The 14,886-nt window shown below is 45.4% G+C and overlaps 1 protein-coding gene across 1 annotated transcript in view; it reads right to left on the bottom strand.

Annotated features, from left to right (window-relative positions):
- Positions 1 to 14,886, bottom strand: part of LOC126474743 (uncharacterized) — a 92,767-nt gene that overhangs the window by 63,215 nt on the left and 14,666 nt on the right. Inside the window, exon 2 of the mRNA XM_050102220.1 lies at positions 6,333 to 6,543. Coding sequence (XP_049958177.1) covers positions 6,333 to 6,543 — 211 coding nt within the window. The remainder of the gene's footprint in view (positions 1 to 6,332; positions 6,544 to 14,886) is intronic.

Below are 14,886 nucleotides of genomic sequence, written 5' to 3'. Positions count from 1 at the left end.
TCCAGACTGCAGCGCCTTTAACCGCACGGCCACTTTGGCCGGCTTTTCCATTTTTTTTTTTTTTTTTTTTCTTGTCAGCAACTTGGACTCATGAAGTGCTGAGCTAATCGTACGATAATTGTGGAACTTGTCGGCTCTTGCTGTCTTTGGAATTTTGTGGATAGTGTTTTTCCAAAAGTCAGATGGTATATCGCCCGACTCATACATTCTACACACAAAAGTGAATAGTCGTTATGATGCCACTTCCACAAATGATTTTAGAAATTCTAATGGAATGTTATCTAAGTCTTGTCCCTTATTTGATCTTAAGCCTTCCAAAGCTCTTTTAAATTATGATTCTAATGCTGGATGCCCTATCTCTTCCATATCGACTCCTGTTTTTTATTCTATCACATCAGACAGATCTTTCCCCGCATAGAGGCCTTCAATGTACTCTTTCCACCTATCCGCTCTCTCCTCAGCATTTAACAGTGGAGTTCCCATTGCTCTCTTAATGTTACCGCCCTTGCATTTGATTGTTGTTTTGACTTTCGTATATGCTGAGTCAGTCCTTCCGGCACTCATTTCTTTTTCGAATACTAAATAGCAGTGCCTTTGTTATTCAGAAGGACGATACATGCAAGTCCGAAGGTTCAGACTCTGCAGCGACTACAACCGTCAAGAAATACAGAATTTGCATTTGCAGCTGCAAATATGAACCACCGTCGGCTTTATATTGGAATGACAGTGAAAATTTGAGACGGAACCGGTACTCGAACCAGGGCTTCCAGTTTTTTGAGCATTCGCCTTAACAGCTTCGACCATCGGAGTACGAATCACGGCCAGATCTAAACTTCCATATGTCGTCGCCCATGTGTCACAACTTGGACTCGTAAGTTACGTATATTTCCGCCCAGGAAGAACATTTTATTGAGAGTCGATGGCCTGATACTGGCAAAAAATATGAACTATCAATGCCTGTGCTATTACTAGCTGATATCTATTGCAGAACTCAGTCTTGCTCCTTTCTCATTCCTACTACCAAGCACATAATCTCCCGTAATCCTTTACTCCACTCCTTTCACTACAACAGAATTACAATCCCCCATGACTATAAGTTTTTATCTCCCTTTACATACTAAATTACCCATTCAATATCCTCGTACACTTTCTCTAGCACTTCATCTTACGCCTATGATGTCGGCATATACACCTGAACTTTTGTTGTCGGTGTTAGTTTGCTGTCAGTTTTGATGAAAACAATCCTATTACTGAACTGTTCACAGTAATTCACCCTCTCTCGTATTTCATATTCATACTCATCCCACCGAAAATCCTTGTCTTTTTCCATTTCACTTTGCTGATCCTCATTACATCTATATTGAACCTTAGCAACTCCCTTTTCAGATTTTCTAGCTCCCCTACCACTTCAAGCTTCTGACATTCCACGCCCCGACTCATAGAACGTTAACCAAATGGTTCAAATGGCTCTGAGCACTATGGAACTTAACTTCTAAGGTCATCAGTCCCCTAAAACTTAGAACTACTTAAACCTAACTAACCTAAGGACTTCACACACATCCATGCCCGAGGCAGGATTCGAACCTGCGACCGTAGCGGTCGCGCGGTTCCAGACTGTAGCGCCTAGAACCGCTCGGCCACTACGGCCGGCCGAACGTTAACCCTTCTTTAATTATTCCATCCTTCTTTTATGGTCACCTCCCCTTCGTAATCCCATCCCAGAGATCCGAATGGGGGACTAGTGTGGAATCTTTTTCCAATGGAGAGATCTTCATGACACTTTTCCAGTTACAGGCCACATGTCCTGTGGATATATGTTGCATGCCATTGAAGCTGTTATTTCCATTGCCTTCTGCATCCTCAAACCGTTGATCATTGCTGACTCTTCCGTCTTTTAAGGGCAAAAGAGAGCACTGGACCTCTATCCGCTGCTCCGCCCTCCTTGACAACGCCGGTGGACGGAAGTCTTCGGCCACCATTGCTGGCGATTTTTATTCAAAATCAAAGCAGTGGCGAGGGTCGAACCCAGGAGTCAGCGCGTTTTGATTCTTAATCAAAGACGCTTCCATAGACCATAGTCTCTTCGTGCTGCAGCTACGGGTAGTATTTATTCTTGCGCTATCATTTCCTGACATCTGAATACGAAGATGACCAGGCGGTACCTTCTGGTTTTATGAAGAAGACGTTTGTGATAAACCGGGCCCTCATCAGAAGTTTTCCCGCTGAAAACTTGAAGATAAATTTCCTGGAGGCAGATGGCGAGGCATTCCCGCCACGAACCATAACCAAATCCTGATCCAGCAATTAACGAAGTTTGTAATTTCTATCAGGAGACATGTAAGTGGATAATGGGTGTTGCTACTGCATATCGGGTTCAGTACTGGACTGATTTTAGAGTCGAAATCTTTGTGTATGTCTCTGGCTCATTGTAGGTTACTACGCCTACAGTCAGCAAAATAAAATGTCAGTGCTCTATAAGATCAGCTGAAATAACAGGTAACTTTAACTGTTCAATCTTACTGATCTTCGCGCTACACATCCTGTACTGCCTGCGTCACAGCTAGTAATTACGTAATACAGCCTACTTGCGGAGGCACACCATTCCAGTGTCATGGTCAGTTACTCGGTATATCTTGTAACACTGTGTTAGGTACTACGTAGATCCAAAGGGGAAGGGTGTCAGGACTTCACACCCTCCAGCCAGAAAGAAAGAAATGAGACATATGAATTTCAAAATCTCTCAGTTAACTTACGATAAATATAGTTACGTCAAATAGGAATTCTGGAAATTACAAACTGCATTTAACACAGGACATTTCTCAGTAGCTTGAGTGATGGTCTACCTATGAGGAACGCTTTGCGGCGTCATCGTCTGCAGAAAACATATATAGGCCCACAATCGCAGGATGGCCGTGCCTGCTGGGACCAAGAAATCCAACACAGTTCGTGAGTGTACAGGTAGAACCAGACAACCGCAAGAAATTTGGTAAGGCATCATAGAAAGGGAAAGACCCTCTACCAAGAAAAAAGATAACGGACTGACTTCCGAATAAAGGTGGAAAGGACTGACAGAAACAGCGTTCCCTTCGTTTGCACACTCACATAACCACAGTGTGCAGTCCTGTGTTCACAATTGTTGTGCTAAGTGAAAAATCTACATTTTCCAGAGCACGCTTCGACTTCATGCTAGGTATATTATGATGATGTCCAAGATGTGAGAATTTGTTGCTATTACAGTTCATAAATCAACCAGATGAAACACGTACATCTCAAGTTTTCGGAAAAATACTTGTTGAATGATATGTTTCTCTGAGTTTGCAATTTCTTGGAAGTTATGGTGAAGCAATGTACGAAGCAGTGATGTATACAAATGATTTGCCAATTTTTATTATGTATTTTATTATTAAAAGTGTGAAAGAAGAAGATGCGAAAATGTCACTGGAAAATCTTGCTGTAGTTGAAGCAAAAGCCAATCTCAAGATAGCGTACAACAGACCAAGGCCCGTTGATTCAGAGACCAAACGGAAGGCTGAAGATCAAGTTTTGGAGGACGTGAACAGCTGTCGTTACGTGGAGGAAAACGTAAGAAGCAAGTTACAGTCCAACAACAGGAGAAAAGATGGGTCCAAACGCTGAAGAAATTAGGATATGTGGAAAATACAATCTACAGGAAGAAAAAATCTTACAAGAACGCCAGACAGTCACTATATGTCAACAATCATTGTATGCAATGGAGTCAATCACCTCGGGCAAGAGAACCTGCATCTGGCTGGAGAAAGAGGCGAGAAATTTCTTGAGGGACATATAGGGCACGGAAAAACAAGGTGAATTCTGGATACGTAGGTCAAGGCAGGACGTGGAGCTGTGTGAGAGTGCTGCATAAACCTCGTGCTTGATACGGAAGAGAAGCCTGAGATTTACGAGGCACATCATGCAGATGGAGGTCAACACGTTGACCAAGAAGATACGGAAAGCAACATGTTTAACAAGGAACAACTGGATAAGAGAAGTCAGGGGGGGATTGGAAAACAATTGGAAGAAGCGAAAAAATCCATACGCAGCAGTGCAGCACAGCCACATCTATGGATAGTCATAGGTAAGCTGATACTATGATCAAAATTAATATCACGTAATAAACAGAGAGAAGCAGGAGGGACTAGAGAATGATGGGGGTATTAGGAAGAAAGAAGACGTACTGAACATGTCACCTGTGATCCTGAAGGTCCAAACTGACCAAATGATAATTTTATTATGAGACCTTAACTTTTCCCGGCGTATTGAATGTTCAAATAACTTACGGGTTTGCTGCCGTGTGACGTCGTCGACCACCGCCGATATTTTGACAAGAGCACACCCTGCCATTCTCAAGGCACAACTGCAAGGAGGAAACAATGTGCAAGGGCCTCATGGTAGTGAGAATTTAAATCGGTTTTTGGAACACCTGAATTCAATCCACTCGAATATTCAGTTCACTATGGAGGTGGAAAGGAATGGATGCCTTCCTTTCCTTGATGTGTTGGTGAGAAGGAAGACTGATGGTACGTTGGGACATTCTATTTATAGGAAGCCTACTCACACTGACTTGGTTCACAGGGCCCACGTTGTCTCAGACCCTGAAAGTTTGGCAGCTGAGCTATCACATCTCGAAGTCACCTTTCGTCAGAATGGTTATAGTGAGAGGCAGATCAAACGTGCGTTGCGCTATCAGCCTTCTGTGCAACGGTTGAGTGACGATAGCAACGAAGTGGCACCTAAGTGTACGGCCTTCTTGCCTTATACAGGAAGCATTTCCAACAGGATTGGACGTATTTTGCGGAAATATGATGCGAAATGTGCTTTTCGACCACCTTTTAAGATTAAGGCCCTGTTGGCGTCCGTAAAAGATTGTCTTGGTTTACGTAAGGCTAGTGTCTATCGTATTCCTTGCAGTTGTGCCATGTCATATATTGGTCAGCCAATCAGGACTGTGGAAGACCGTTGTATTGAACATAAGCGTCACACACGCTTACAACAGCCGAGCAAATTGCAGAATATTGCCTTGACACCGGTCATCTTATGGAATACAACAACACGGAGATTCTGGCTTGCACGTCCAGCTATTGGCATAGTGTTATTAAGGAAGCTGTTGAAATCAAACTATGAAGCAACCTTATAAACAGAGATGGTGGATTTTGTTTAAATGCTGCTTGGAATCCGGCTCTGTCTCTCATCAAAAACAGAGGGACAGAATTAGTGCTACCTCACATGTTGATTAATAGTCACTATCGATATTTCTGATGTTGGTTGTCTTTGGTTGTGTGTTGACTCTGCGGTTACTTGTTTTGTGTGTGGTATCTTCCTTGTTTGTCCTCTGTGAACCGAGGTATTAAATTCCCTGCCGGCCGGTGTGGCCATGCGGTTCTAGGCGCTTCAGACCGGAACCGCGCGACCGCTACGGTCGCAGGTTCGAATCATGCCTCGTGCATGGAAGTGTGTGATGTCCTTAGGTTAATTAGGTTTACGTAGTTCTAAGTTCTAGGGGACTGATGACCTCAGATGTTAAGTCCCATAGTGTTCAGAGCCATTTGAATCATTAAATTCCCTTGCACATTGATTCCTCCTTGCAGTTGTGCCTTGAGAATGGCAGGGTGTGCTCCTGTCGAAATATCGGCGGTGGTCGACGACGTCAACCGGCAGCAAACCCGTAAGTTCCCAGAATGAGATTTTCACTGTGCAGCGGAGTGTGCGCTGATATGAAACTTCCTGGCAGATTAAAACTGTGTGCCGGACCGAGACTCGAACTCGGGACCTTTGCCTATCGCGGGCAAGTGCTCTACCAACTGAGCTACCCAAGCACGACTCACGCCCCGTCCTCACAGCTTTACTTCTGCCAGTAGAGCACTTGCCCGCGAAAGGCAAAGGTCCCGAGTTCGAGTCTCGGTCCGGCACACAGTTTTAATCTGCCAGGAAGTTTCAACCCGTAAGTTATTCGAACGATAATTTTATTGTTATTCTTACAATTCTAGGCATCTACGGCATGTTAAAAGTGGGATGAGCGTAAGTGGTATCTGCAGTGGAGGCGGGAGGTTCGGGCGGGGGAAATAAATCGTGTCCGCCCTTCCCTATCAGAGATGGATTGCATGTCTGTGGCCCACGGTTTCATGAATTTCGAAGATAGTTTAATGGTGGGCGGTTGACGGTATCGCGAAAGCTGGGTCGGTGACGGAGTTTTGTTCGTAGGCCAGCGAGTGGAGAGAATGGGCGAGGCTGATGAGGATGCGAGGCCACGCCGCCGCACACGTGCGCGCAGCGGTGCGTATGCAGACAGGCGCACACACAGTATGTACACTCACGGTCGGTGTCATCCCGCGGGGCCAGGTCGAGGCGCAGCGCGTGAGAGCGCGCGTACCGCTCGAGCATGCGCAGAGCGAACTTGCTGGCTTTGTCCGCCTCGGAGTCACCGGCGCGCGGCGCAGACCCGGGGAACAGCGGCGCCTGGCCGGAGAGGACGGGAGAGCCAGCAGAGCCCAGCGGCGACAGCGACAGCGGGCCCCACAGGAACACCTGCCAACACCACACCGGCCGCTACAGCATGGCGCACAGCTGTGTACAGGGAGCTTAAAAAAAAGTGTCGCATACTCCTACAGGAGGTAGGTACTGGTCAATGCAGAGTTACTACGCTACTGAACATTAAAATTGCTACACCAAGAAGAAATGCAGATGATAAACGGTATTCATTGGACAAACATATTATACTAGAACTGACATGTGATTACATTTTCACGCAATTCTGGTGCATTGATCCTGACAAATCAGTACCCAGAACAACCACCTCTGGCCGCAATAACGGCCTTGATATGCCTGGGCATTGAGTCAAACAGAGCTTGGATGACGTGTACAGGCACAGCTGCCCATGCAGCTTCAGTACGATACCACAGTTCATCAAGAATACTGAATGGCGTATTGTAAAGAGCCAGTTGCTCGGCCACCATTGACCAGACATTTTCAATTGGTGAGAGATTTGGAGAATGTGCTGCCTAGGGCAGCAGTCGAACATCTGCTGTATCCAGAAAGGCCCGTACAGGACCTGCAACATGCGGTCGTGCATTATCGTGCTGAAATGTACGGTTTCGCAGGGATCGAATGAAGGGTAGAGCCACGGATCGTAACACATCTGAAATGTAACGTTCACTGTTGAAAGTGCCGTCAATGCGAACAAGAGGTGACCGAGACGTGTAACCAATGGCACCCCATACCATCACGCCGGGTGATACGGCAGCATGGCGATGACGAATACATGCTTCCAATGTGCGTTCACCGCGATGTCGCCAAACACGGATGCGACCATCATGACGCTGTAAACAGAACCTGGATTCATCCGAAAAAATGACGTTTTGCCGTTCGTGCACCCAGGTTCGTCGTTGAGTACACCACCGCAGGCGCTCCTGTCTGTGATGCAGCGTCAAGGGTAAGCGCAGCCATGGTCTCCGAGCTGATGGTCTATGCTGCTGCAAACGTCGTCGAACTGTTCGTGCAGATATTTGCTGTCTTACAAACGTCCCCATCTGTTGACTCAGGGGTCGAGGCGTGGCTGTAGGATCCGTTACAGCCATGCGGATAAGATGCCTGTCATCTCGACTGCTAGTGATACGAGGCCGTTGGGATCCAGCACGGCGTTCCGTATTACCCTCCTGAACCCATCGATTCCATATCCTGCCAACAGTATTTGGATCTCGACCAACGCGAGCAGCATTAATGAATGTTATTTGATCAAAAGAGCCAGAATGATCACCATAGCTCCAAAAACGCAAACGATGAAAATGAATCAGGAGAGCTATCAAAATTTCACTCCAAACCCGCGGTGAAAAAAATTGTCGGTATTTATCTGTTGAAAGATAAGCGACACCGTTAAACTAAAACGAGACTATCGATCTCTCATCGTTAAGTACGGCGAAGCAAATCATCTGCCCTTCCCACGACATTTATTATTCAAATTCTTGTGTACCATCATCTACGATTCAGGCTGCTATTTATCGAGAAATTGTTGGACTCAGCGATTATTACATAATCTGCGGTGTGATGTTAAGGGAATCTGCCGTCAGATGTCAATGAACTAATAAAAGTATAGAACAGCTGACTTACAACTTGACTGGACGCCAAACCTCCAAAAAGACCCATGAGGCTTTCCTATTTGGCAATAACTAAGCAACTCATTGATGAGGACGTATACTGTCTGTGTAACCTTTAAATACGATTAAGATAGTGAGCCTCCTGTAAATGATTATTATGATAGTGGTCCATCGTCCTACTTGATTAGAACTTGTCATATGCGAAAAAATCAGACTAGTGAAGAATTCCAGAATGAGATTTTCACTCTGCAGCGGAGTGTGCGCTGATATGAAACTTCCTGGCAGATTAAAACTGTGTGCCCGACCGAGACTCGAACTCGGGACCTTTGCCTTTCGCGGGCAAGTGCTCTACCATCTGAGCTACCGAAGCACGACTCACGCCCGGTACTCACAGCTTTACTTCTGCCAGTACCTCGTCTCCTACCTTCCAAACTTTACAGAAGCTCTCCTGCGAAACTTGCAGAACTAGCACTCCTGAAAGAAAGGATATTGCGGAGACATGGCTTAGCCACAGCCTGGGGGATGTTTCCAGAATGAGATTTTCACTCTGCAGCGGAGTGTGCGCTGATATGAAACTTCCTGGCAGATTAAAACTGTGTGCCCGACCGAGACTCGAACTCGGGACCTTTGCCTTTCGCGGGCAAGTGCTCTACCATCTGAGCTACCGAAGCACGACTCACGCCCGGTACTCACAGCTTTACTTCTGCCAGTACCTCGTCTCCTACCTTCCAAACTTTACAGAAGCTCTCCTGCGAAACTTGCAGAACTAGCACTCCTGAAAGAAAGGATATTGCGGAGACATGGCTTAGCCACAGCCTGGGGGATGTTTCCAGAATGAGATTTTCACTCTGCAGCGGAGTGTGCGCTGATATGAAACTTCCTGGCAGATTAAAACTGTGTGCCCGACCGAGACTCGAACTCGGGACCTTTGCCTTTCGCGGGCAAGTGCTCTACCATCTGAGCTACCGAAGCACGACTCACGCCCGGTACTCACAGCTTTACTTCTGCCAGTACCTCGTCTCCTACCTTCCAAACTTGCTTCGGTAGCTCAGATGGTAGAGCACTTGCCCGCGAAAGGCAAAGGTCCCGAGTTCGAGTCTCGGTCGGGCACACAGTTTTAATCTGCCAGGAAGTTTCATATCAGCGCACACTCCGCTGCAGAGTGAAAATCTCATTCTGGAAACATCCCCCAGGCTGTGGCTAAGCCATGTCTCCGCAATATCCTTTCTTTCAGGAGTGCTAGTTCTGCAAGTTTCGCAGGAGAGCTTCTGTAAAGTTTGGAAGGTAGGAGACGAGGTACTGGCAGAAGTAAAGCTGTGAGTACCGGGCGTGAGTCGTGCTTCGGTAGCTCAGATGGTAGAGCACTTGCCCGCGAAGGGCAAAGGTCCCGAGTTCGAGTCTCGGTCGGGCACACAGTTTTAATCTGCCAGGAAGTTTCATATCAGCGCACACTCCGCTGCAGAGTGAAAATCTCATTCTGGAAACATCCCCCAGGCTGTGGCTAAGCCATGTCTCCGCAATATCCTTTCTTTCAGGAGTGCTAGTTCTGCAAGTTTCGCAGGAGAGCTTCTGTAAAGTTTGGAAGGTAGGAGACGAGGTACTGGCAGAAGTAAAGCTGTGAGTACCGGGCGTGAGTCGTGCTTCGGTAGCTCAGATGGTAGAGCACTTGCCCGCGAAAGGCAAAGGTCCCGAGTTCGAGTCTCGGTCGGGCACACAGTTTTAATCTGCCAGGAAGTTTCATATCAGCGCACACTCCGCTGCAGAGTGAAAATCTCATTCTGGAAACATCCCCCAGGCTGTGGCTAAGCCATGTCTCCGCAATATCCTTTCTTTCAGGAGTGCTAGTTCTGCAAGTTTCGCAGGAGAGCTTCTGTAAAGTTTGGAAGGTAGGAGACGAGGTACTGGCAGAAGTAAAGCTGTGAGTACCGGGCGTGAGTCGTGCTTCGGTAGCTCAGATGGTAGAGCACTTGCCCGCGAAAGGCAAAGGTCCCGAGTTCGAGTCTCGGTCGGGCACACAGTTTTAATCTGCCAGGAAGTTTCATAGTGAAGAATTTCCAAGGCTAGCATTCGTGGTACGCTTGCTCTGGAGAAAGCTGGTGTTTTTTGACTTGCCATTGCGCCATTCATCAATATCTGTCGAGTTTCCAGATGGATCAAAGAAGTTCCAAAAAATGCTGTACGATCTTATTCACTATCACGTAAAGTTTGAATTACGGATCCGTTCCTACGAACTGCAGCTAGTGCAGAAATTAAATCCTTGACTCGCTATGCTGCGTAATAAATTTTTTGACTGGGTGTTGGTTGATGTTAATCGACTTCTTTAGCGATGCCAGTATGTCAAACGAAGTAATATCTAAGATAAAAAACAGACGTTATCTCTGTAAGGATCTTAAAAGCAAAGTGTACCACAAATGACTTACAATCGTAACCGAAAAAAACTAGGGGCAAAAAGCAAATGCAAACTCCGCATTCTGACCCAGATGTGCCCAATCGCGTCCGACCGACCGCCTTGTCATCCTTTGACAGCGGTGTCCATTTGGAAGCGGTATGGAAGGGTATGGGGTCAGCACACTGCTCGCCTGACCATTGTCGGCTTTCGGGACCTTGGAGCACCTACGCCTCACTCACGTAACACCTCAACTGCACCACGAGGGTGAATGCACCACGATATCTGACAATACCGGTAGTCGAATGTGGATCCACCGCACAACAACCAGACACGCTAAGCACTGAGCTAACGACGCAGACGGAATACAATAGGGCACTGAAGAAATATTCATTACCATACTTTGAGACACGAGTTATAGAGTGTTCCAAAGATTCAACAAGAGACTGTTGGAATGTGTACCGTGAAATGGAAGACGCATCCTTGCTGTTAGTTTTAAGACTCAACCATTTCACCACCATTGGAATGTGCGTGTCCCACGATAGGTCATCAGAGAAACCGTGGGAATTTGCTGCATGTTATTGCTTTGTATCAGTTTCCCGCTGATAAGGGGAAGCCTGTTAATGATTTGCAGAATTCTTATAATTACTGGCTGCAACTGTAGGTTGTGTCGTTTTCAGATTAGATTGTTAACCCTCTGATACGCTCCGCTCCATACTATCGCTTCGAATTAGGTAGAGGATGTAGGTAGGCAACCCAATAAACAGATTTACAAAGCAGGCTGCTGTCACGCCTGCCCGGCAATTCGTGTAAATAAATTTTATGCATATACACTGAGCTGACAGATGTCATGAGATACCTCCTAATATACCCACCGTAGTGCAGGAAGTTTACATGTCATGGACTCAACAAGTACCCTGCAGAAATATTGAATCATGCTGCCTCTTGATTGCGAAGGTGTTGCCGGTGAAGGATTGTGTGCACGAACTGACCTCTTGCTTGTGTCCCGTATGTTCAATAGAATTCATGTCATTCACTCCAACTGTTCAGAATGTTTTTCAAACCAATCGCGAACAGTTGTGACCTGGTGACATGGTGCATTGTCCTCCATAAAAATTCCACCGTTGTTTGGTAACAGGACATCCATGAATGGGTGCAAACGGTCTCCAAGTAGCACTGTTTATTGTAACTTGTCTGCTGTATGTCCAAGTATTTGCATTAGCACTGGTATTATTTGCTGTGGTTCTCCCGCGCATGCATTTAACTGTATTCAGTCACTGACGATGATGATATGTAAACTTGTTTGCATCATGCTGCAACATGAACTATTATTACACCACTGCTGTACTGGTATTACTGTTATATCATGCACTATGTTTCCATAGGATGGTTTGAGAAATGACACAATTCCGAAGCTAGTCATCATCAATGAATAAAGGAGTCTTCCAAACGCAGCTTACGACGATACTCCAACCATTTATGTCATTAAAGGTAAAGTTCCGGTCCTGTTTCACCTCCGGCATAGCAGCCAGTTGAGGGCTACAGCAACATTCCATCATTACCTCGTCGTCTATTACGAGAGAGCTGGAGCAGGTCCGCTCCATAACTGCGCGGTTGCGCGTCTGACTGCTAGGAATGGAAACTAGGTCCGATTCAAGATGCAGTCAAGAATTGCTGGACAGGAGTTAGGTGCGCCTGGCGTCGTGTGGACAACCGACGATCTATACTTACGTGTACACAAGGTGAGTATAAAGTCTTTCCCTGATTACGTGAAGTTATTTCTATTGAATTATGATAGATACCGCTACGTGGTTTGTAGCAAACGGTAGTTTAACTCATAATGTTTGTTATTGATACACTTATCTGAGTTCTTTCATCTCTCTCTTGTTGCACGTAGCGTAATTTAGGAGCGCTGCTGTCCCAATGTCATCTATACAGATGAGGGTGAGATTTTTTGTGATTTCACGGAACACTGTCACTTACAACAGTTCAGCAACAGCCGGCCGGTGTGGCCGAGCGGTTCTAAGCGCTTCAATCTGGAACCGCGCCACCACTACGGTCGCAGGTTTGAATCCTGCTTCGGGCATGGATGTGTGTGATGTCCTTCGGTTAGTTAGGTTTAAGTAGTTCTAAGTTCTAGGGGACTGATGACCTCAGAAGTTAAGTCCCATAGTGCTCAGAGCCATTTGAACCATTTTGAGTTCAGCAACAGTTCTGAAGTTCCTATGGTCGAGATTCGCCAGACGTGAAGACCATCAAAGGACGGTATAAATAGTTTAAACTATTTATAGAGTAGACATGCAGTGAGTGACGACACTGTTGATACGGTGCATATAGCCTCAGACAAGGAATATGCTGGAGCGAATCGATGTAGACGATGACTTCCTTAATAAGTTTGTTTTCCGAATAACCGGCTTTTCACGTCTCCGGGAAAGTCAACAAGCATAATGTCCCGATCTGGGGGTCGGAGAACCCTCGTGTGCTACAGCAGACAAGGGAAAGCCCGAAAGGGAATTTTTGGTGTGGCCTAATGCAGAACGCACTTATTGGACCGTTTTTCTTTTCACTGAGCATACCACTACGTGAACGATTTATGTGGACATGTTGGAACTTTAGGTTGCACCTCCGTTACAAACCTTCAGCTGTGGGAAGTATTTCAACAGAATGGTGCACCGCCGCACTGGAGGTCATACGTTCGCCACTTCTTAGAAGAAACTTTTCGGGACAAGTGGATCTGTAGAGAAGGTGCAACATCAAGGTCACCACGTTCTCCAGACATAGTGCCTCCTGACCCTTTTTCTAGGGTTACGTTAAGGATAAAGTGTTCAGTTCACGAATTCCTAATATGGAAACTCATAGGTCACGAATACGAGATGCTGTAGAGGCTGTGACGGAAGATATGTTGACAAATACATGCCGAGAAACTGAGTGTCGCCTAGATGTTTGACGTGAAACAAACAGAGCATCTGTGGAAGTGTAGCCATCTGCAAAAAAACCGCATAGCTATCCATAAAACACGTTACGAGTTGAGGTACTATTTTTAACAAACGGCACAGCTGTATCGCGCTTACTTTCTTAGAAATAAATATTTGTAACCAAGGAAAGTCCATACGAACACCCCGTACTTTGTAATCCACTGTACAGTGCGTGTCGGAAAGTGCTTCGTATAGAAGCAGCGATTTCTGTCCTGTTCCATCCGTGTATTGAACGAGGCTAAAAAGAATCTCAGTATGTGTCTATACGCATCTTAACGTCTGTTTTCGTACTGTCATAATCCCTTTGCGAGATATACCATGGTATTAGTATAATGGTCGCATAATTTTCCTCGGATATCGGTTCACCATATCTACCCAACAGAGATTTGTGAGGACGATCCCAACGTTCTTCGAGATATTCGCACTTAAGTTCTCCGAGCATCTCTGTTAAACTTTCTGTGTGTAAGTAGGCTGTTTAGGTTTTTATGTTTGTAACGCTACATAGCGCTCTGTATGAAAATCACTGACTGTGCTGTGTGCAGTCTATGCAGTGTTGCCAACTCTAAAAAACCCAAGTCGCTAGATTCAATATCAAAAGTCGCTAGAAAGTCGCTAAAACTGATTTTACTAGGGGTGTACTGAAAATTTTGTGCTGTGAATGGTGCAATAAGCCAGTGTGTGTGTGTGTGTGGGGGGGGGGTAATAAAATATTAATAATAATTGTCTCATACCTAATTACTATATTGTCTTAATTAAATGACGCATCGCTTGCAACAACATACATATAAAATACGCTAACGTATAATTAAACATGTTATCATAATTGACGCAACACGTAGATTGTTGTTTCAATCACAGTAGTCAAATATACTAAAAATATACAACTATATTTGTAACAAAAGAAAGCAAGAACTCAAATTAGGTTATAAAATATATACATACCGGAATGTGAGCTATTCATCGTAGTCACTCAGAAGATCGAATAACTCTTCTGTTTCATGCTTTGACAGAACTGTAGTTGGTATTCACTGAGGCGTGCGAAACTGCAAGCCGATGAGAGTGACAAATGCAACGGATCGCTACCAAATGCTTCAAACCATATTCTCTCTTGAGTTGTTCGAAAAGCCCATTGTTTATTCCAACTATTGCAGAAGCATTATCTGTGCCAATTCCTACCATATTAGCGACTGGAAGTTTGAGATCTTTCAAAGAATTCACAAGAACAGCAGCCAGATTTCTTGCATCTGCAGTTTCTACTACAGCGAGTTTGCCAAATGCTGATCTAATGGGTTGGTTGTTTACACCATAGTACCGTATAACGATACCTAGCATTTTAGATATTGATACATCTGTGGATTCATCTATTAGTACACTGTATTTTTGGTTACCTATATCTTCAACCAATTATTGTGTAAAA

Source organism: Schistocerca serialis, chromosome 4 (genome assembly GCF_023864345.2).
Source record: "Schistocerca serialis cubense isolate TAMUIC-IGC-003099 chromosome 4, iqSchSeri2.2, whole genome shotgun sequence".
In the NCBI taxonomy this organism is placed as follows: domain Eukaryota; kingdom Metazoa; phylum Arthropoda; class Insecta; order Orthoptera; family Acrididae; genus Schistocerca; species Schistocerca serialis.
The sequence above is the reverse complement of the archived record's forward strand: the minus strand, read 5'-3'. Positions and strand labels throughout refer to the sequence as shown.